Here is a 23,408-nt window from a genome sequence, read left to right as displayed (position 1 = left end):
ATGTGCCTGAGCTCCCTCCACCGCCCAGGCCTTCCCTCCCGGGCCTGAGAGCAGTGGTTGGAGAGTCGTCCTGAGCTGGTGGCGCTTGGCTTGAGCAGCTTTCCCGACAGCCACTCACCTGGGTGGCTGGGCAACGGGGGTGAGTGAGTGGAGCAGGCCCTGCTGGGGCTTGACAGGTGCCCTCCAGAGCCTGCCGTGGCTGGGAGAGGTGGGGGTCCCCAAGGTGACTGGCCTGCCTCTCTGTTGTGCGTCCTCACTGCAGTTGTCGCCTGGTTGGGCCCGGAAATGGGACGTCGCGCCTCCTCGGGGAGTGTAGAAGCAGCCAGGGCCTCTCCAAGCCGCTGCTGTGACAGAAAGTGAGCGAGCTGCCAGAGGATGTCCACCACCACGACCGTTGCCCCCGCGGGGATCCCGGCAGCCCCGGGGCCTGTGAACCACCACCACGACCGTTGCCCCCGCGGGGATCCCGGCAGCCCCGGGGCCTGTGAACCCACCGCCCCCGGAGGTCTCCAACCCCAGCAAGCCCGGCCGCAAGACCAACCAGCTGCAGTACATGCAGAATGTGGTGGTGAAGACGCTCTGGAAACACCAGTTCGCCTGGCCCTTCTACCAGCCCGTGGACGCAATCAAACTGAACCTGCCGGTGCGTAGCTGCTGCCTCCCCAAGAGCCACGTTCTGCTGCTGCTGTCCTCTGTCCCCCTCGTGCTGCCCCCACTCCTGGAAAGACTGCCATTCTGGCCTTAGGAAGGTGCTGCTAAGCTGGGGACAGCCTGTGCCTCAGGAAGCCCACAGCACGAAGGCACACAGCGGTCACGTGGGCGTGGGAGAGTCGAGGGCGGCTGCCCCGGGTGCAGGAAATAGGGAGAAGCCACGCGCGTCTGGGAGGAAAGCAGGTGGACGGTGATGGGGCTTAGGAGTCGAGGTTCACTGGGGCCTTCTTCTGCCTCACTGGCTCCTGCAGGATGGCCCATCTGCCAGCTTGGCGAGCCCACTTGGAGTTAGAGGCAGAGATGTTGAGGCCTGCCTTCCGGATGATGGTGCCCTCAGCTGCATGCTCGTTTTTGACCTGGGCCCAAATAGACAAACCCTGAGCATTGCAGAGGAAGCCCTGGGCTGGTGCTTGGTGGCCTGGGCTCTAGGCTCTGCGAGGCCCTGGTCACCTGCAGGTTTAGACCCCGGAAGGTTTGGCCCCATCTCCAGTATGTAGACCTGTCCTGGGGTCTGCCCTAGCCCTGTGGGCTCCCCTCTGCACATGCTTGGGGTCCGGAGAGAGGTTAGGCAGGAGTTTGGAGCTGGCCAAGTGCCCACCTCAGAAAGTGCCTCTGGGCCAGCCCCAGTCCTCAGTCCACTTGGGAAGGCCAGGCTGTATCCTCTTGGGAATTGCGAAAATAATTATGTAGAATCTTTCGGTAATGCCTCTGAAAATCTCTTTCCTAGGATTATCATAAAATAATAAAAAACCCAATGGATATGGGGACTATTAAGAAGAGACTAGAAAATAATTATTATTGGAGTGCAAGCGAGTGTATGCAGGACTTCAACACCATGTTTACAAATTGTTACATTTATAACAAGGTAAGACGCCGGCCCAGAATGCCGCTTGCAGTCAGGATTCGGGTGCTGTGTGGCGCGGATCCCCTGGCCATTCTTGCCAGTGCCAGGTGGACCTGGGCGCTTTGCAGCAGCTCTTGGGCAGGTTCAAAGCACATCACCTGGCCGGGTGCCATGGCTCACACCTGTAATCCCAGCACTTTGGGAGGCCGAGGTGGGCGGATCTCTTGAGCTCAGGAGTTTGAGATCAACCTGTGCAACATGATGAAACCCCATCTCTACTAAAAATACAAAAAAATTAGCCGGGTGTGGTGGCACCTGTAATCCCAGCTACTTGGAAGGCTAAGGCAGGAGAATCAGTTAAACCTGGGAGGTGGAGGTTGCAGTGAGCCGAAATCGTGCCACTACACTCCAGCCTGGGTGACAGAGCAAGATTTCGTCTGGAAAAAAAAAAAAATGTATATGTATATATGTATACGTATGTGTGTATATGTTATATATATTCATTTAGTTCTCTCCTGTGCTGCCAAATGTTAAATTTTAAGTATTTTTTTTAGCTACAACTAATAATGTCCTTTGCAAGCACACAGCTCCTTTCCTGATCTGGACTCTCTGTGTCTTCAGCCCACAGATGACATTGTGCTAATGGCCCAAGCCTTAGAGAAAATTTTTCTACAAAAAGTGGCCCAGATGCCCCAAGAGGAAGTTGAATTATTACCCCCTGCTCCAAAGGGCAAAGGCCGGAAGCCGTCTGCGGGAGTCCAGAGCGCAGGTACAGGGAGCCAGGGTGGGCAAGGGGCGGGGCCTCTGTGCAGCGGCCCACCGATGGATGGACTGGGACGCGAGTCCCTTAGCCATCTGAGCTGTTTCCCGTCTGTCGTGAAGAGCTCATGGGTGCTGGGTCTTGGCTGAGTGTGGCCTGTGGGTGATGTTGGAGGGGCAGCTAGCCCAGGGATACAGAAGATATTAATGCTGGAGCTGCTTTTGAGCCCACTCTGGGGAGGAGCTCATGGTCTGGGAGGATCGCCTGTCCCTGCTCTTCACCTTCCAAATCCTGCTCCCCCTTCCAGCTCCAGCCCTGAAGTCACTTCTTCCATGACGCCTGGGGCCTGTGCCCCTCCTAGGACTTTGTCTCTTCAGCACTCATTTTATTCTCTGTGACCTGAGAGTCACTGTCACCTGCCTGGCTCCCTGGTCAAGTAAGACCGCCTCTCCTTGTTGGGGAGCACGGTGGTGATTAGTGCTGTGAGCCCTGGGATCCCACCTGGCCTGGAAACCCGGCCCGCAGGCGTGTCCAGATGGAAAGGCTGACCGAGCGGGATGGTCAGTGCCGTGTGCTGTCCCGTGTTGCAGATGGGAGAAGCTGGGGGCTTAAGTACGGCCACAGCCTTGGTCACTCAGCTAGTTACTGAGGGAACCGAGTTCGGTACCAGCTTTCTGTGACTCCAGGGTGGCCCTTGACTGCCAGGCCATGGGACTGCCCTGGCTTCCTTGTTCTGCCTCCTATGGTCTGTGGCGGGGGTCTCCCCTTCATGCGGGGAGCCCTCAGCCAAGATGAGCCAGAGCAGTCCTGCCCCCAAGATGCAGGGTCGGGGGCATCTCAGCATGGAGGGCTCTTCTGGCTGGGGGTTTTGGCAGCACAGAGCTGGCCCCCATGTTCTGGCTGGAGGGGTGGCACTGGAAGCTTCTGGAAATACTAGTAGAGCCCGGCATGCCAAATGTCGCTTCCTTGTCTTGAAGGTACGCAGCAAGTGGCGGCCGTGTCCTCTGTCTCCCCAGCGACCCCCTTTCAGAGCGTGCCCCCCACTGTCTCCCAGACGCCTGTCATCGCTGCCACCCCTGTACCAACCATCACTGCAAACGTCACGTCGGTCCCAGTCCCCCCAGCTGCCGCCCCACCTCCTCCTGCCACACCCATCGTCCCTGTGGTCCCTCCTACGCCGCCTGTCGTCAAGGTGAGCACCCTGAGTCCGGACGGCTGGGGCGTCCGAGCCCAGCCAGGGTTCCTGAGGTCAGGGCAGGAGCGGCGGGCGGGGGGCTCCCGTCTTTCCCTGAGTGCCGGCTCCTGGGAGTGGCTCTCTCCGCGCCCTGGGAGGTCAGGCCGTTGTTCCTGACGCAGATGAGGAGACCTAGGCCTGGGGAGCTGAAGGTCACACAGCTGGTAAGGGAGGGCCTGGCTGAACTTGAACCCCAGCTTCTCTGGCCAGAAGCCCTAGCCAAGGGCTCGGTCAAGGTGGGGAAGGTGTGGGAGAGAAGCAAAGGTCGGGGGGTCCCAGTCCTCCCCTGCTCACAGCCAGGAGTGTGGTGCCAGCTGTACCCACCTGGGTGCATTGTGAGGTGCCGGCACCCAAGCCGGCCCCGCCTGTGGGCTCCACATGGGAGCATGGGGACCCGCCTATCCTGCGCCCCACTTGGCTGGGAGCTTTTCACAGTGGGCCGTGTTGGTCTCGGCAGGGAGTGGGTGCTCCCTGCAAGATTTGGGGCTAGCGAGGCCTGGTGAGTCTCCTGCTTTGGGCAGGGCCCGTGCCAGGCACTTATGTGTATTATCTTCTTCGATTTGATCCTCACAGCAACCCTCTGGGCAGACAGTATTTCCCCCATCTTACAGATGAGGAAGCGGGCGCTCAAAGGGGTTAAATGGCTCGCCCAAGGTAAAACGCCACCTCCGTTGCTTCCCCTCCCCGTGGCCTTCACTGCCTGCACTTATGGGTGGCCCCCGGCCCAGCCGCCTCCGCCAGCGGGGGCTGTTTCTGGAGCATGTCCCATTTGCCACGGCCAGATGAGTCCATCCCTGCTCCCACCCGCCCTCTGCGGCACGCGCCTGGCGCTTGGCAGCCCGTGGGCGCCTGTCAAGTGTTGTGGATAGCCGGCTCCGGCCCCTGCCAGTCCGAGGGTGGCGGCTTGGCTGGGCAGTGACTGTGGGTGGCTCTCTAGACGGCAGGTGCCGTGGGCTGGCTCCTCTCCCGCTGGGCTAAGATTAGAAGCCGGCTGAGCTGGTCTCAGGGTGCACACTGAGCCCTGGCCCCGGAACGCTGAGGTGATGCCCATGGGTGCTGGGTGCTGAGGCCCTTGCAGGCTGCCCAGAGAGACCTGCACACCCCCAGGGGGCCTGGACATTAAACATGAGTGTCTGCCTGGTGCCTGGCTCCGCCCCCAGGACACACCCGTGGAAGGCTCTGTGGGTCGTCTCCCTCCTCTCCTTGCTTGAAATAGCCTTCAGTGGCTCCCATTGCCGCCGGGATGGAGTCCAGACTCGCCCACTCACCCCCTGAAGTCCCTTGTTCCCAGAGCTGCTGTGGCTGCTTCATGCCTCCTGGTTGGGCTGCCCCTGCCCTGTGTCCGGAATGCTCTCCTGCCTCCTCCTTGTCCCGCAAAACTTGTGTTTGTCTGCGGAGCCCCCGCTGTCAGGCCCTTGTCTGGAACTTTCCTGCTGGTCTCTAAAAGCAGGGAGTTCCCAGGTCTCTGCAACGCCGAGGTCCCCGGGTCCTGGCCTGGGTGCTTGTTAGGTGTCTGGTGAATTGCATGCAGCACCTCACACGGCTTGGGGTGTGAGGGGCGAGCCCACCCGGGACCCCTGAGCCCTCGGGGCTAAGGGAGAGAGGGGTCTCCCCATGCCCAGGTGAGGGCGGGTTTCAGAGTTGAGCCTGAGGGAGAGTCCCAGCCTTACCACTGCCAGCTGTGTGACCTTGGGCCAGTGACATGGCCCCTGAGCCTTGGTGTCCTCTCCTGTGGGGCCGTGCATGTGGCCGCTTAGCCCGGCGCCAGGCAGGCAGACAGACAGTGCCCCAGAAACGCGGTTGCAGCGACATGCATCTTCGGGGCGGCGGCCTGGTTTCCGGGGCTCACTGGTTATTTCACTGTCGCAGAAAAAGGGCGTGAAGCGGAAAGCAGACACAACCACTCCCACGACGTCGGCCATCACTGCCAGCCGGAGTGAGTCACCCCCGCCGTTGTCAGACCCCAAGCAGGCCAAAGTGGTGGCCCGGCGGGAGAGTGGTGGCCGCCCCATCAAGCCTCCCAAGAAGGACCTGGAGGACGGCGAGGTGCCCCAGCACGCAGGCAAGAAGGGCAAGCTGTCAGAGCACCTGCGCTACTGCGACAGCATCCTCAGGGAGATGCTGTCCAAGAAGCACGCGGCCTACGCCTGGCCCTTCTACAAGCCGGTGGACGCCGAGGCCCTGGAGCTGCACGACTACCACGACATCATCAAGCACCCGATGGACCTCAGCACTGTGAAAGTACGTGGCTGTGCGGCAGGCCCTGCTCTGCCCACGTCCTGCGGATCTGCCGTGGGTGCTAATGTCTTGTGCCGGCTGAGTGGGGGCTCTCGGGGAGCAGGGTCTCGCCTGCTGGAGAAGTGCACCCTCCGGGCTGGCCCCTGCGGCCCTGGCTGTGGCTGGCAGGGCCCAGCGAGAAAGGTGTGCCCTGCCCGTGGGTCCCGGAGTCTGTGGCTCTGTTGTTGTTTATTCCCATCAACCCCATTTGGTGATTTAATTGATTTCCTTCCCAACTCCCATTCTGTATCATCAGGTCAGGGGGCTCCTAGATCTGGGCCACTCTCACAGTTGGCTCAAGTTTTAAAGCTATACTTTGCCTCCCTCAAGCCCTGGATACAGGCGCCTCACAGCAGACCGGAGTGAGGTGGCCGGTGGGGATGGCCTGGCTTCTGTCCCTTAAGTGCCTCCAAGCCCCACCCCCTCACCAGACGGAAGCGGGCCCTGGGCGGGTGGCAGAGCTGAGACTGAGAGCCTGACCTCCCCCATGCCCGTCTTCTCGAGGCGGCAGCCTCTGCCTGGGCTCTTGTGTGCCTCGCAGCAGGTCAGAGTGAGTCTGTCCCGGTGGGGGGTGGCGGGGCGGGTGGGGAGTGGCATTTGAGCTACGCCGCCCCAAGGCAGGGTGAGCTCCACCAGGTCTTCCCTGAGCGCCTTTCCAAACTTCTGGCTGGCACCTGGTCTCCCTCTGGGAGAGCTCTGAGCCAGCTCCCAGGGACATGCAGGCGGTGGAGGTGTGGGCAGCCTCCTCCGCCAACTGCTGGTGGCCCTGGGAAGAGCTGTTGGGAGCCCTGTTGGGCAGTTTTTTGTTTTCATCCTGGAAAGCCAGTTGCAGTTATTCTCCACCCCCTGAACCAGGATCCCCTGATGAAAGCCTTTTCTTCCCTGGTTGACTGGATCTCGGCCGGGACAGACCTGGCTGGCTCAGGCCCCAGTGCCGGGTGCACAGTCAGGCGAAAGCGATGAGCGCGGCTGCCTGGCTTCACTGCCGTGGGTGGGGAAGCTGAGGGCCGGAGCCACGTGGCTCAGAAGCTGCCAGGAGCGTCGGCTCCAGCCTCCAGGGCCAGGGTTTGTGTGCCTATACCACAGCACAGTAACAGGAATTTCTGGAACATCATTGGGGGTTCCAGCGTTTGTGCCAGACCGAAGCTCAGCTTAATTCCGTTTTGGTCGAAGGGTCTGATTTGCCCTTGAAACCATAATAAAGAAGCTCTAGAAAACCAGTTCACTTTAAAGTTGTGATCTGCTTTGTTCGGAGCTTCCCACCTCTGTCTGTCCTGGCGTGAGGAGAAGCCAGGTGCCGTGGCAGCACCTGCTGCCTGCGAGTGTGGCCCAGACGCCGCGGGGAAGGGGCATGAATCAGCAAGAGAGGCCTCAGGACCTGTAGATTTTACCGATGGAGCTTTTGGGGATGGTTTGCCCCGGCACATGCTAAAACAGAAAAACAAGCTTTTCTCCCAACATCAGAGGCTTTCAGGTCCCTCTGTGCTCCCGGGTTCTTTCTGCCAGCCCTTCTTTCTGGATGGGTCTCATGTCCGAGTGCACAGGGTACAGGCCGTGAATTGGCGGGCGCCCTCTGCGGGTTAGGACCCAGCCCCTCCATCTCACTGGCACCTGGGTGAATGCAGCCTGGACCCCATGGAGCGGTCGGGGTAGATTCGCCCTGCCCTTGCGTGTGTCCTCCCTCGAGGTCCCCGACAAGGTCCCTCTCCTTGAAGCTGTCCCGGGATGGGAAACCCACTCCCTCCGGCACAGTGTGACCTCTTTTTGCCCCAACTGGTGTGTTCCTAGTGGCCACCTTGGAAACATCCGTCGACGGTCCTGCCTCTGGCCGCTCCCTGGCCAAGCCACCTGCACCTCCCAGCTCTGGGGACTGACTGTGTGCCCCTCCTCACCCCTGCCACCTGGGACTGTCTGCCCAGGCCTTGGCCTCAGTTCTCCGCTTGCCAAAGCCAGGTGGGACCCGCGGTGGGTTTTGCTCTAGGGTCTCTGTGTGGCCGAGTAGACGTGGGTGGGTGTCGGCCCACACGCCCCCATTGCCTCCACTGCTGTGGGGTTCAGTAACTGCCGCTGGACACAACATGGAGTCCCTTAGGTCCAGCTAGGCCCCTGGGATACCGGGGTGCTTCTGTAAGACGCAAGCTGGCTAACAGCTACTGGCTTCCTCAAGGGAGAAATAACATTTCCTTGTGTAGACTGAGCAGGCCCCTGTCGTTGGTGGAATCTGACTTTGCCGCAGCCTCACGCCGCCCTGGGGCTGCCGATGGCATGTCGGCGTGTGAAGATTTACCCACTTTGTGTGAAGGGACGCTCTGGACAAGGAAGGGGCTAAGGGACACCCGCGGGAACCCGGGATTTCTCGTTGAGCGCCTTTTTCTTCCAACCGGGAGATCTGTCTCTGGAGTCCCAGACCCTCCCTGCCAAGCCATCGAGTCACCCTCTCATGTCCTCACTTAGAGCTTCCTTGTATGAGGTGCCGGAGAGCTGGGGTGTCCTGCTGGCCAGGCCGGTAGGCACTGTCCTGGAGCTGGCAGTGGCTGCTGCTCCGGTGTTCATCTCGTGGGGTGTGGCAGAGAGTCCTGAGGCCACAGGCCACGCTCACTGACCCCTGTCGCTGTGTGTTGCAGAGGAAGATGGATGGCCGAGAGTACCCAGACGCACAGGGCTTTGCTGCTGATGTCCGGCTGATGTTCTCGAATTGCTACAAATACAATCCCCCAGACCACGAGGTGGTGGCCATGGCCCGGAAGCTCCAGGTAACCCGAGGTTGGGCACAGGTGGGGCGGCTCAGCTCGGCGCTGTGGGCATCCTGGCCTCGGTGTGGGGTGGGTGCCCAGGTAATTGTCCAGCTGAGGAAGGCCTCAGCCTCATTCCCTCAACACATTTTTCCCGAGTGCCAACCAGGTCCTGCCAGGCTCTGAGCTGGGTTCCAGGAGCTGCCGCTGGGGCAGGGCAGCCGGTGAGCAGGCGGGACCGCTGGGACTCCGTGGGGGTGTCGCAGCAGTGAGCCTTTCCCACCGGGGGCTGGCGCACGTACCAGGTGGGAGGGCAGATGCCCTTTCTCCTGTGGCTTCACCGACTGTAGTTTCCAGCAAGTCTCTGTGGCAAGGAGAGGCTTGGACACTAGCCTGACAGTGCAGCCGGTGGATGAATTAGATGACAGTGGCTTGTGTAGCATTTTGCTTTTCTGACAACAGAAGTAAAAGGCGGATTGGAGAAGATGCAGGAAGCAGTGGGATGTCTTAAGGGAAAACAGGAGTGTCTTGGTCTGGCTCTCAGCACAGGGACTTTGTGAACATGCACAGACCTCACAGAGATATTTGTGTTTGTGTGTGGACATCTGTGCGTGTGTGGACCTGTGTGCGTGCACGTGTGTGCGTGTGTGGACCTGTGTGCGTGCACGTGTGTGCGTGTGTGGACCTGTGTGCGTGCATGTGTGTGCGTGTGTGGACCTGTGTGCGTGCTCCTGCCTGCATGTACATTTTTCTGCCAAAGTCCAGGTCCCGCACACATATTTTGGTGTGGGTGGATGCGCCAGAATCTATTCTTACCTTTTCTAATTGTGATCGCAGGTGGTTTGCTTTTATCAATAACAGCACCCCTATCATAAATGTTATTTAATCAAAGGACTTGATTTTGGGAGGAAAGGGGAGAATTATGGGTACGTGTTCTCTTCCAGCGTGCTTTTCCTTTTCACGGGACCCAGAATGTTGTGTAAGATGTTCACAGTCCTTGCACAGACTGTTTTGAAATCCCCGAGCAGCCCGTGGTATTATTGCGGATGACACAGGACCCATAAAAGGGGCAGAGAGAGAAACTCGTTCCCGCCCTGCGGGTCCTGCTGCCTTTCCCACCCTCCCGTGCACAGGGCCTGCCCAAGGTCCTCTCCCAGGCACTGCTGCCATTGCCACCCTCTCTCTGCACTGGGTCCTGCGGGGGATGATGGCAGAGTGGTCCTGGAGGTCCCATTACATCCAGAGGAAGCCATCAGAACCCCGGTTTTATACCGAGACCTTGCTCACTGTGTCTTGAACCCAAAAGACCTCGCAAAGCCCAGTCTTCTGGAGCCTGGTAAATGCTGGGTTGAGTTTAACGAGGGAGCTGAGCGTAGAGGATGGAAACCCAGGCTTGCAGACCAAGCAGGGACGCCGGCAGCTCTGCCCCCCCTACTCCTGCAACAGGTGCTGTTGGATAGACATGGTGCTCACGCCTGTAATCCCAGCACTTTGGGAGGCGGAGGTGGGAGGATCACTTGAGGCCAGGAGTTTGAGATGAGCTGTCTCTAAAACAGATTTTCAAAACGAGCCACGTGTGGTGGTGTGTCCCTAGTACCAGCTACTCAGGAGAGTGAGATGGGTGGATCACCTGAGCCCAGGCATTTAAGACTGCAGCGAGCTGTGATTGCACTGCACTCCAGCCTGGGCAACAGAGTGAGACCCTGAGGCTGATGGATTTCCATGACTGAATACTATTTAGCAATTGTACCATTTTATCAATTGAGCTGTGGGGTTAGAGCCCAACAGCAAAATGACCTGACCTGAATGACCTTCAAGATTGTCAACCGAATGGGGGCCTGGATCGCTGCGCTGTGGGTTGGGTTGCCTCTGGGGACATCTGAGAGGAGAGCCCGGGATATGAGAGCCTGGGGTGGGCTTTTGCAGAGCTGGGTCCAGCCTGAACAGTGGAGGCACATCATGTGTGCAGATGGTGTGGATTCAGGTTTCTGGGCTGGGCAAAGAAAGCTCTCATTTCCGCGTCACTGTGCATCCCTGTCTTCACTGAGCCCGGGCTGCCCCAGGGAGGGGGGCGTTTGCTGAGAGGGGCTACTGAGGGCCTAGGTCCTGGTCCAAAGGCTTTCCAAAGTCAATTTTGATAGGAAGTTCGGGTGTGATGGCTCACACCTGTAATCTCAGCACCTTGGGAGGCCAGGGTGGGAGGATCACTTGAGCTCAGGGGTTCAAGACCAGCCTGGGGAACAGAGCAGGACCCTGTCCTTACAGAAAATAAAGTAGGCTGGGCGTGGTGGCTCACACCTGTAATCCCAGCACTTTAGGAGGCCCAGACAGATCACAAGGTCAGGAGTTCGAGAATAGCCTGGCCAACATGATGAAACTCCGGCTCTACTAAAAATACAAAAAATTAGCTGGGAGTGGTGGCACACACCTGTGATCCCAGCTACTTGGGAAGCTGAGGCAGGAGAATCACTGGAAACCAGGGTGTGGAAGATGCAGTGAGCTGAGATCATGCCATTGCACTCCAGCCTAGGCAAAAGAGCAAGACTCTGTCTCGAGAGAAAAAAAAATAGTAAAATATATATGTATATAAAATGAAATATTTATATATATATTTATATTTGAGACAGGTCTCACTCTGTCACCCAGGCTGGAGTGCAATGGCATGATTTCAGCTTGCTACAGCCTCGACCTCCTGGGTTCAAGCAATCCACCCATCACAGCCTTCCGAGCAGCTAGGATCACAGGCGTGTGCTGCCATGAGTGGCTAATTTTTATATTTTTTTGTAAATAAAATATTGATAGGACTAGACTTTGGCCTTTTGGACCAACTTTTGGAGTTAACCCTTCATGAGATGTGATGCTCCAGTCAGTTCCGGGGTGAAGAGATGGGAAGGGGTCAACACTCGGACTCCTGTGGCTGTGGAGGACCCTGTCCAAGCTCAAAGGAAGACACTCCCATTTCACAGCAGGGGCAGCCCGGAGAGCTTCGGGCCAGCAGGCTAGAAGGATGCGTGCATCTTCTAGAGAGGGCTCATGGAGTTGGTGAAGGGAGCTGTGGGCCAGCTCCTGTGTCCCCTGCTCCCAGGCCTGTCCCCAGGAATTGCCTGGGGAGGGAGGGAGGGCGAGTTGGAAGCGATCACAGCCCCCAGGCAGGCGGGACCCTGTCTCCTCCTGCCCCGACCTTTGTAACAGCTGTGTGTGCTGCCCCAGGGGCACTTCAGGAACCCTGAGGGCCCACACCAAGGGGCAGCCCCATGGGGGTCCATGTCTTCAGGGCAACCTCTGTTCTCCCACAGGATGTGTTTGAGATGAGGTTTGCCAAGATGCCGGATGAGCCCGTGGAGGCGCCGGCACTGCCTGCCCCCGCAGCCCCCGTGGTGAGCAAGGGTGCTGAGAGCAGCCGTAGCAGCGAGGAGAGCTCTTCGGATTCAGGCAGCTCGGACTCAGAGGAGGAGCGGGCCACCAGGCTGGCAGAGCTGCAGGAGCAGGTGGGCACTGGCATACCTGGGTAGGGTTCAGGGGCTGAGGCGGGATTGCTGGCACGGCAACCCAAGTTCTGTCCCTTTGCATGGTTCCCTCCTCTGCCCTGTGTCCCACAGCAGCCGCCGCAGTGCTTCCTCGTAAAGGTACTCAGAGTGCCCTCCCCGGGTCTGTTCTGGCGTGGCGCGAGCCTAACCCACAGCACACATGGGTGGCTGCGCTGACTCCTGGCTGGGATGTTTCTGGAGACCTGGCGGGCCTCAGGTGGGAGCTCAGTGGTCATGTGTGGTTATGTGTGCCTTGCTCTGCTTGAGAAAGGCCTGTGAGGCACTTGCAGAGGCCGCAGTAGTGCCTGGGCTCCAAGCAGTCACTTGCAGTGGGGTGGGGTGCGGGCTCCAGGGTCCTGAGGGCCCTGCCGTGCAGCTGCCCAGCCCCAGCCCAGCTGCCAGGCTGTGCTTCCTCCCCCTTCTCTGCCTCGCTTTCCTCGTTTGCAGTATGGGACAGATGTCGCCCCCTCTGAGCTGTCTCGAGGTCGAATTGAGAAAGATGTGAATTGTTTCCCCAAACCTCCGGCAGCCAGCCAGGTGCATGATTTCTGGGGCCCCAGATTGAGAGAAAATAGAGCAGGGCTGTCGAGTCAGGAGGGGAACAGCATGAATCAGGGCTGCAAGGACAGCGATGGCCCTGCAGACCCCAGAGTTGGGTAGGACATTTGATTTTGAAGTGGCAAGGACACACAGCGGGGCAGACGTCTGTGAGGTGGCAGCTCCTCCACCCACCCACTGTCTTCCTTGCACAGACCACCCAAAGGCAGGGACAGGCTGTGTCCTCACCTGGGCAGTGCCTCTCCTCTCCCATGGTGTGGCTCCAGTGGAGAGGGCGAGGTGCTTGGCACACTGCCAGCTGCAGGGCGGCCCCGGATGAATGCTGGCTGCTGGCAGTGGTTTGTTTTAACCCCGGAGACCTGCGTGTTATCAAATGGCTTCCCAGAAGTTACTGATGAAAATCTCCTTTGTGCAGGCATTTAAACTTCTAGAGAGTCCTTCCTCATCTAAACAGTGGTGATAAAAATGTTAGCTGCCCACCTAATGTAGATGACGGGTTCATGGCTGCAGCAAACCACTGTGACACGTGTATACCTGTGTAACAGACCTGCACGTTCTGCACATGTATCCCAGAACTTAAAGTATAATAGTTTTTTTAAAAAAGTTAGCTGCCCTTAGCTGCCCTGTTGTGCTGCCTGTGCAGTGCTGAACCTGTGGCCAGGCATCTCTTCCCCACTGCAGGTGAGGAAGCCAAGGCGGAGAGGGCTCATGACTCACTAGGGGTCACGGGAGTGAGGGGCAGAGCAGGGCCCGGGTGCTCCTGGTTCACCTCCGTGCCCAGCGGAGGCAACTCCGACATCGCCCCAAGCCCCCTCCCATCCAGGGCCCCAGGCAGCCCCAGTGGTGTGGGCTGTGCCCGACGCCTGCTCAGCTGCCCGCTCTTTTCCAGCTGAAGGCCGTGCACGAGCAGCTGGCCGCCCTGTCTCAGGCCCCCGTAAACAAACCAAAGAAGAAGAAGGAGAAGAAGGAGAAGGAGAAGAAGAAGAAGGATAAGGAGAAGGAGAAGGAGAAGCACAAGGTGAAGGCCGAGGAAGAGAAGAAGGCCAAGGTGGCTCCGCCTGCCAAGCAGGCCCAGCAGAAGAAGGCTCCTGCCAAGAAGGCCAACAGCACGACCGTGGCCGGCAGGTGGGCTCCAGACCTGCTCAGGCTGCAAGAGCCCGGCGCTCAGTGTGCTATGGGGGCTCACGTAGCAGCAGTGCTGGGATTGGGGGCTTTGTGCCTTGGCCACCTGGAAACCAGGGTGATGAGGGCGTGGAGACTGAGGACCTGATGAGACCTATGCTAGGAAGTCCGGGGGCTCAGGTGGTGCTGCTCAGCTGTCTGCAGGGCAGGCCTGGATTCTGGGCATGGAAGTGCTGCCACGGCCTGGTCTCCACATCTTGAAGCTTTTGGGATGTTTTCCTGGTCTGGGCCAAGGATCTTGACTTGGGGGAGTTGAATGCCCCATTTTGGGCTTGCCCATAGGCAGGGAGCAGGGGTGGTGGAATCGTGCACAGCTGCATTCAGCCTCCTTGAGCCCGTGCTGTGGCTGGACACCACCCTGAAGAGTGTCTGCTGGGGACACGCAGGAGCCACAAAGCAATATGAGCTAGTAGGGAAGGAGCTCAGGCCCAGGATTCCTCTGCCAGCCAGGTAGAAGGGAGGCTTCCCGGGGCGGGAGGCAACAGCTGTGTGGGAGCAAGCTTGGCAGCCGAGGGCTGGGGAGGGAGTTCCAACAACAGGGAACAGTGGGTACAAAGCCGCAGAGGCAGCAGGACGTGTTCCTTTTGGGAATGAGGGCAAATTTGGCACCACTGAAAAAAAACAAGTTGGGAAAAGAGGTGAGTTGAGGCTGCTGAGATCGGCCGGCTTCGTTTGAGGTGTTCACGCTTCCTTTCCAAGCAGATGAAGGGGAGTTAGGATTTAAGCTCAGCATGGTCGGATCCTAGCCGCTATGGAGAAGAGCTTAGTGGGAATCTGGAATGGAAGACAGGATACCTACCCCTTTGGAGGTTATCGTGGTTGTGCAGGCAAGATAAATTGGTGTGGCTCTGGAGGTAGAATAATTTGGGAGGCGGCATGGCCAGGTCCTGGTGCTTGGAGGGGAGAGGAGAGGAGCCTGGGGGTCCTGGGTTTGCGCTTGGACGGCTGGGTCAGCCATTGATGGAGACAGTGAGTGGAATGGTCGGGGTAGGTCTTTCCTTCCCTTCTTTTCTCCCTCCCTCCCTCTTTCCTTTTTGGAGGGGGATGCAAAAATCCATTTTTCTTATACAGGTTGAGTATCCTTTATCTAAAATAAGGGTGTTTCTAGAATAAAAAGTGCTTCAGATTTTGGATTTTTTCAGATTGTGGAATTTTTGCATTATACTCCCCATTGAGCATCTCAAATCTGAAGCATCTCAAATCTGAAAATCTGAAATGCTCCAGTGAGCATTTCCTTTGAGCGTCACGTTAAGATTCAGACAGTTTCAGATTTTGGAGCATTTTGGATTTTTGGTTTTGGGATACCTAGCCTGTACTATCTTTGTCTGGTCTTAGTATCATTATAATGCTGGCCTGAAAAATGAGTTGGGGCCAGGTGTGGTGGCTCCCACCTGTAATCCCAGCACTTTGGGAGGCCAAGGCAGGAGGATCACTTGAGCTCAGGAGTTTGAGACCACCATGAGCAACACAGTGGGACTCTTATCTCTTTAAAAAAAAAAAAAAAAAAGTCTTGGGATATAATATTTGAGTGATTAGAGGCAATTAAAAAATGATTTAAGGCCGAGTGCAGTGGCTCACACCTGTAATCCCAGAAATTTGGGAGGCTGAGGCAGGCGGATCAGCTGAGGTCAGGAGTTCGAGGCTAGCATGGCCGACATGGTAAAACCCTGTCTCTACTAAAAATAGAAAAAATTAGCCAGGCACAGTGGTGGGCCCCTGTAATCCCAGCTACTCGGGAGGCTGAGATAGGAGAATCGCTTGAACCCAGGAGGCAGAGGTTGCAGTGAGCTAAGATCATGCCACTGCACTCTAACCTGGGCGACAGAGTGAGACTTGGCCTCAGAAAAAAAAAAAAAAAAAGATTTGAAAAGTGTTGCCCCTGTTCTGTTCTCTGGAGTAAATTTATAGAATTGATATTAATACTTAAATGTTTGGTAGGATTCACTAGCAAAACCATCTGAGCCTGGAGTTTTGATTGTGGGAAAGTTTTTAATCATGAATTCAATTATTTTAATAGGTATAGACTTATTAGATTATCAGTTTCTTCTTGAGTGAGTTTTAGAGGTTTATGCCTTTGAAGGCATTAATCCATTCCGCTCAGATTGTCAAACTTACGGACATAAGTTTATTGGTTAGTATTTCTCTATTATCCTTTTATTGTCTGTAGGACCTGTAGTGGTGTGTCTTTTTCATTCCTGATATTGGTAGTTTGTGTCTTTTTTCTTGGTGAATCTGGATAGAGACTTACCAATTTTATTGATCTTTCAAAGAAACATAATTAGATTTCACTGATTTTTTAAAAAAATGTTTTTACTTTTATTTATTTCTCATCTTCACTGTTTCCTTTTGCTTAGACTTGGCTTCTTTTTACAAGGTAGAAGATTAGATTACTGACTTGAAACCTTTTTTTTATTTTTTATTTAAAAAATTTTTTTGAGAAGGGGTCTCACTCTGTTGCCCAGGCTGGAGTGCAGTGGCACGATCTCAGCTCATGCAACCTCTGCCTCCCGGGTTCAAGTGATTCTCCTGCCTCAGCATCCCAAGTAGCTGGGATTACAGGTGCCCGCCACCATGGCTGGCTCATTTTTGCTTTCTTAGTAAGGACAGGGTTTTGCCATGTTGGCCAGGCTGGTCTCAAACTCCTGACCTCAGGTGATCCACCCGCCTCGGCCTCCCAAAGTGCTGGGATTACAGGCGTGAGCCACCATGCCTGTCCCTGCATTGTCCTTTTTTCCTGAAAATATTCCTTTTTCTGAAGTCTACTTTGTCTGAAATTAATATAGCCACCCCAGCTTTCTTTTGACTAATGTTTGCATGGTATATATTTTTCCTCACTTTTTTCTTTTTAACCTACCTAGAACATTATATTTAAAGTGGCATTTGTGTAGACACTAGTAAGTTGGGTCTCGTTTTTTAATCCAACCTGAGTATCTCTTCCTTTTAGTTGGTGTGTTTAGACCATTTATATTTCTTTCTTTTTTTTCTTTTTCTTTTCTTTTTTTTTTTGAGACAGAGTCTTGCTCTGTTGCCCAGGCTAGAGTGCAGTGGCAAGATCTTGGCTCACTGCAGCCTCTGCCTCCCTGGTTCAAGCAATTCTCCTGCCTCAGCCTCCCATGTAGCTGGGATTACAGGCGTGCGCCACCTCTCCTGGCTAATTTTTTGTATTTTTAGTAGAGACCAGGTTTCACCCTGTTAGCCAAGATGGTCTCAATCTACTGACCTCGTGATCCGCCCGCCTCAGCCTCCCAAAGGACTGGGATTACAGGCGTGAGCCACCATACCGGGCCTTAGACAGTTTATATTTCACGTAATTATTGATATACTTGGATTTTGGTGTATCATTTTATTATTTTCTTTTTCCTCTGTGTTTTTTGTTCCTTTGTTCCCCCTTTTTTGCCTTCTTTTGGATTACCTGAATACAGAGATCATTTCTTGACCTGTGGAGTTTGAGATGCCTATGGGGTGTGGAGAGGAACTAACCTCTGTAATTGTTTTCTGGCCAAGGTCTGGAAACCCGGCAGCTGGGAGCAACTTTTCTAACCTTGGATTTTCTGCCTTGGGGCACCACTTTGGGAAGAAAGCTTAGTCCCAGAGAACAGCCTGCTGTTGGGAGGAAGGGGTGTGTGCAGTGGGCTCCCAGGGCAGGTAGACAGAGACTCAACGCCACGTTGCTCTGTCTTCTGCCCCAGACAGCTGAAGAAAGGCAGCAAGCAGGCATCTGCCTCCTACGACTCGGAGGAAGAGGAGGAAGGCCTGCCCATGAGCTACGATGAAAAGCGCCAGCTTAGCCTGGACATCAACCGGCTGCCCGGGGAGAAGCTGGGCCGGGTGGTACACATCATCCAGTCTCGGGAGCCCTCGCTCAGGGACTCCAACCCCGACGAGATAGAAATTGACTTTGAGACTCTGAAACCCACCACTTTGCGGGAACTGGAGAGATACGTCAAGTCTTGTTTACAGAAAAAGCAAAGGAAACCGTTCTGTAAGTTGCCTGGGTGGAGCATGGTGCTCGAATCTCCTCTTCCCTCCTTGGCCTGCCCCTCCTGTCACTCCTCACAGACCCTGTGCAGCGAGCGTGGGCACAGGGCTGTCACACTGTCTTGGCTCCTTGGTCCCACCACAGATGCCCTGAGGATATCTGTGCTCAGCCAGGGCCAGTGGGCTTGGGGCTGAACCCAGGCCTGAGCCCCACCCAGCCAGAGCCCTCTTGCCCTGTTGTCGGGGACATGGGCAGCACTGCGTGCCTTGGCCTTAACCTTGTGCAGGGAACGCGCGACCCTGGGGCTGGACTTCGGCCCCAAACCCCATTCATTCAGGGCCCAGTTAGGGTCCTCACTGCATGCCTTCCTGAGGTTCCCTCCATTTGGGGCCTTGGCTGCAGGTGACCTCTCATGGTCCCTTGCAGGACAGACCGGCTTCTCTTATAACAGGGACACCCTGTCTTTGACTGGAGTCACAAGTCCAGAGGCCTCACAGGACGGACCGTGGGGCACCGGCCCAGGCTTCCCTGAAGTCAGTGGCAGGAACAAATCACTGCTGGGGTCTGCAGGTCTGGCAGAGTAGGAGGGAGGGCAGACCTGAGGTGGCCCTTGTGGCAGCCCCCACAGGCTGTCAAGTGAGTGCAGGGCTCACTTGAACTTGCATGTGGCCTCTTGGGTGTGCATGGGCCTCGCTCGCTCTCAGAGCAAGTCTCCTTTTCCTGGCTGGAATATCTGTGTGGTCATGGTGCGTCTGACCCACAGCAGGTCACCGGGTCGACTTGGGGGGAGTGACTCAGGAGTGTCAGGCAGTGGAGAGCAGCGGCCCTGGTAAGGCAGGTCCATGAATCAGAGGCTCTGGCCCTGCACATGAGGGACACTGGCCAAACCACATTCTGCCTGTGCACCTGCTGGCACCATAGGAATGGCCTCTGTCACCTTAGGATCCAGGCTTTGCACACTCTGAGGGCTCAGCAGATGCGGGTGGTGGTGGGTCTGTCTCAACCCAGTCATTTCTGCCACTTAAAGCCCTGGTGACAGCTGTGTCTCTGTCAGCTCCCAGACCCATGAAAGCTGGGCAGCTGGTGTGGATGCCAGTGTGCAGGGCTGGGGCCTTGGCCACCTGGATGCAGCCCTGGCTCCTGCCCCATCGGTCCCCTCTGCAGTCTGAGTGCCCATTTGTTCCCCGACAGCAGCAAGCGGGAAGAAACAGGCAGCCAAGTCGAAAGAGGAGCTAGCTCAGGAAAAGAAGAAGGAGCTGGAAAAGCGTCTGCAGGACGTCAGCGGGCAGCTGAGCAGCAGCAAGAAACCCGCCCGGAAAGGTACCGCCTGCGCCACCATGCCACCTCTCTTTGGTGGGGGTTGGGGGCTGTCAGCAATAGGGGTTTGAGCATCAAGCAGGCCCACCTCTGAGTGTGGCTCACCTGATGAGCTCCATGTTCTTAGATGAGCTCTTGAGCTCCTGAAACCGCGATTTCCTTGTCTGTCACTCGGGGGTCACACCCCAACCCTGCAGGGAGGTGTGCAATGTGGGGGGTGTGTGGATACACCCCATTCCAGGGCACCATAGACAGAGGACCCCCCAGGAGAGGGCTCTTGTGGGGCTCGACCGGGCAGCCCAGCCCCTAGGCAGTGAGCTTTCTGACTGTTCCCTGGCAGTGGCAGCAGTTCACAGCAGGCTGAGGTAGCAGAGGTGGAGGCCCAGCCCCATGCCCTGCGCATTGCCAGGTCTTGTGTTCAGGGGAGCCAGCATTTGAGCCCTTGCCTCCGTTTTTGGACCCTGTTAGAGCACGCATCTCTTTCCCTGGCTTCCAGGACACATACGGGGGACAGTATGGTCCTGTCTGGACTGGAGCATGTTCTAGCTGGGGGCCGTGGCCTTGCGACATGGTTTGCCCAGTGTCGAGACAGGGCCCATGACCCTGCCCACTGAAGGGGTCTGTCTCCTGTAGTCACTCTTGGGACGCCCCAGGCAGACTAAGCGCTCCAGAAACGCCAGCAGCTGGTGTTCCTGTCGTTGCTGCTGGTGGCCATGTGACTGGCGGATATTTTTGATGGGCAGCCTTTCTCGCATCCATCGTTTCCTGTTAGTAGTCTGTATTCAGTTTTTCTGTCTCAAGTATATTCAGATAGTCTTGTTGACCTGATTAATTTCAGTAAATACTGATCAAACGACTGGGCCAGGAAATGGGTGGATCGTGGCATGCGGTGTGGTGGTGTCACACTGGCATGGACGACGTGCCGCCAAGCAGGTCAAGGAGCGGGTGTGCAGAGCGCATCTCCCTGTCCATGTCTCCACAGAGAAACCCGGCTCAGCACCCTCAGGGGGCCCGTCCAGGCTCAGCAGCAGCAGCTCCTCCGAGTCTGGGAGCAGCAGCTCCAGCGGGTCCAGCTCCGACAGCAGCGACTCAGAGTGAACTGGCTTCGGACAGAACAGGACAAATGGATGTCGCACACGCCGAGACTCTGCCGTGCCCCTCTGTGGTTCATAGACTACTTTCGTTCCATGGTGTGCAGGTCTGCTTCTTAATTCAGTGTTATGATATCTTCCAGTTTTTGCTTTCATAGGTCAGAGGTCTATCTTGTGTGTGCGTTAGACTTGATGAGAAGGTGTGAACTCTGCACAAAGTCTCTTCTTCATCACTGAATTCAGTCACTTGGAGATGACAACTTCACATGCTAACCCGATGACCCCAGAAAACTGTGTGAGATTCGTACCGAAGAACCTGGTGGAATCCCTTTGCTTAGACCCAACCTGGTCGACAGCTCGAGAAAGCATTTTTTCCAAGGAAATGTCTCGGCCATGGGTACTGTATTTGAAAGCTGGTTCGTCCTTGTCATGTGGGCCCTGAGCTCTGACCCTCGTGTCTGACGCGGCCACCTCTTTCTGGAGGGGCTGAGGACAGATGTGCCTGTTTGTGGGGACCAGGCTGGGCCTAAGCGAAGGGTTGTCACAGCCCCAGCCCGGAGCGTGGAGCCCTTGTGGGGGTCGGGTGGGATGTGCGTTCTCCGATCGTGGTGATGTCAGGAGCTCCTCGGAGGGAACAGAGCGGCTGTGTGTGCAGCCTGCAGGTTTCCATACACTGAAGCTTTTACCTCAACTTTAAAAAAAAAAAAAGAAGAAAAGATTTAAAAAAAAAAAAAAAAAAAAAAAGGAGACTTTTTTTGTAAGGTTCGGCAATTTTCTACGGAAGTCCAGCCCGCTGTGAGTCCCCGCCTGGCTAGCGCCGCCCCTGCTGCTGCTGCTGCTGCGCCCTTGGGAACCACTTCCCAAGCTTTTGTGTATATAAATAGTTATTTATTAACATCATTGGTCATTTTTAAAAAAAAAAAAAATAAGAAAAAACCGCAGAAGAAATGCATTCACACAATCGCAGAGATGCAGGCCTTGTCAGTGGTGTGCCGGGCCCGGGTCCTGTCTGGCGGCGGCCTGTCGTCTCCAGGTGCTAACTCCTGCCACCGCGCGGTGCTCACCCACATCTGTGTTCGCGCGCTCGCCCCTGGGTTCGCTGGGTTTTTTGGGTTTTTTCTTTGTGTTTTTTTTTTTTTTTTTTGTATGAAACTTGGAGGCTTACAGGTATAGACAGCTTTCAGCTACAGCACATTCTAATTTTTTATTTTGTTTAGTTCTTTTGTATTCACTTCTGGTCTCTTTAAGACTGTTTTAAAAGAAATCGATTTAGGGAACCCCAGTTATATAATATAAACTTTGTAATCTGAGAGAAAAAATGTATAGTAAATCTAAGTCTTGATTTTTAACTTTCTATTGTAAAAAATAATAATATACAGAGTTTAATAGAAGGTTATGTTTTGGTTTTGTTTTCCCAGAGGCTGCCATATGGCCTTTGAGTGCGGGGATGCCCCACACTGGCCCACCAATGAGCATGGCGGCTTCGGCCAGGAATGCCAGGGTTAGCTTCCCGGGCTCGTGGGTGGGCATGCCTGCCCCATGCCAGCCTACAGAGGCCTGGCCAGGCCCTCCCCAGCCTGTCTGCCCTCCTCAGGGGTAGAGGAGTCTCTGGGCCCCAGGAGGATTCCCTCCCAGAGACTTGCACGGTGCTCCCTGCTCACGCGTTGTCACAGTTAGCCCGGAAATGACTGAAACCAGGCATTCTCCCGGACCTGGGCGTGGGGGAGCCTCCAGGCAGACGCTGGCTATGGAGCCGTGGTGTCGTCTGTCCTGTATGGTGGCCAGTGCTTTCTGCCAGCACTTCTGGATGGTAGAGGGACTATCATTAATATCCTAATACATGGTGATTTAAAAAAAACAACAACATAAAATTGATTCAGAGTCCACTGGCCCTTACAGATGTAGGTACACCCTTACTGGAGAGGGGGCTCTGATGAGGAAATGCTGGTCAGTTACTACTTTTTAAATTGCTGGTAAGTCTGACATTTGGTGAGTTTTCAGCCAGTTTGTTAAACTTTTAATTAAGTTTTGTTTATAATAAAAATATAAATGGATTTGAAAGTTTCCATTTTTTAAAGTTACCCTTGTTTTTCAAAGGTATTTTCTCAACAGATTGTTAATGGACTATTTAAACCGAATTTAAGGAATTCACACACGACAGTGGACAGGTCTTCATGCAGGCTGGTTGGTAACGTGCTGCCAGCACAGGGCTGGGTGATGCGCACACCTTAAGCTGGGGGTGCCTGGGGATGGGGGGCGCTCCCTGAAATGTCCCTCCAGCCACAGGGCAGTGAGGCACGTGCCGCCTGTGTGAGCTGTCGGGAGCAGCCGGCTGTGGGGCAGCGCAGCAGGAGCGTCGTGGGGCCATTCCTTCTCGGCTGGTTCTCTGTGATGGTGGCGTTGGCTCGCCTCTGCTCCTTTCATCTAGAAAGAAGCCACTGACCCTGACAGCCCACCCGAGGGTACACTGAGCAGCCGCATTGGTGCTGTCACTTTTTTAAGGCTTTCTGTCCAGACTTCAACACTGGTTTCTTTTCAGAGTTTCGAAGGATTGATGACTTCCTCAGCGCCCTCGCCGGCAGGCTGAGGGTGACAGTCACGTCCACGTCTTCTGTATTAGAAGGCTGCGGTGATTCAATTAGATTGTCCCGCTGCTGAGACCTGTAGGGCAGCTTCTAACATGCTTTTTTCAAGGGGAGAGGAGCAGTGACAAGTCGTGTGTCGGAATTGGATTTGAGAATGCTCTGAGTGACCCCTGGAGGCCAAGGGGGCAGGCTTCGGGCGTGAACTGAACTCCAGACCCCTCTTTGTGTTGGGCGGTGTCATCTTGCTTACAAACTGTAAGACACATTTTCTTTGGTGTTTGTTTTTGTTGTTGTTGTTTTGCAGCACTCACGCCTCTGACAGTCTTTTGGGAAAGAGTAACACCTACATACAGAATTGGTCACATCCAGAGTAGCGCCGTTTCTTAACACTGGCATAAGGCCTCCGGGAGGGTTTTCCTTTTTATAGTTAAAGTGTTACTTTTCTGTATGATGTGCATGCAAGTTTACCGTAACTTTTCTTAAACTTTTTAGTGCCGTTTCTAGTATATTCCTGTAAATGTCAGTTACTGAAAATGAGTCCAATGTAAGTAGTTTAGCTTGTTTATTGCAATGCTGGCCTCAACACAACAGAATAAAAATGGTAGAAAGTA

General features: G+C 55.5%; 1 protein-coding gene across 1 annotated transcript; it reads left to right on the top strand.

Moving 5' to 3' along the window:
• Nucleotides 1-433: 433 nt before the first annotated feature.
• On the top strand, nt 434-23,408 carry BRD3 (bromodomain containing 3; the record flags this gene model as incomplete). Its single annotated transcript, XM_050761606.1, has 11 exons — nt 434-643; nt 1,439-1,576; nt 2,177-2,324; nt 3,293-3,507; nt 5,419-5,790; nt 8,451-8,579; nt 11,855-12,046; nt 13,533-13,768; nt 17,515-17,807; nt 18,996-19,124; nt 20,104-23,408. Coding segments are annotated over 11 exons (2,178 nt in total), but the record flags the coding sequence as incomplete, so codon positions are not given.

Source organism: Macaca thibetana, chromosome 15 (genome assembly GCF_024542745.1).
Source record: "Macaca thibetana thibetana isolate TM-01 chromosome 15, ASM2454274v1, whole genome shotgun sequence".
Taxonomy (NCBI): domain Eukaryota; kingdom Metazoa; phylum Chordata; class Mammalia; order Primates; family Cercopithecidae; genus Macaca; species Macaca thibetana.
Note: the sequence above shows the minus strand (reverse complement) of the source record. Positions and strands in the feature narration are given on the sequence as shown.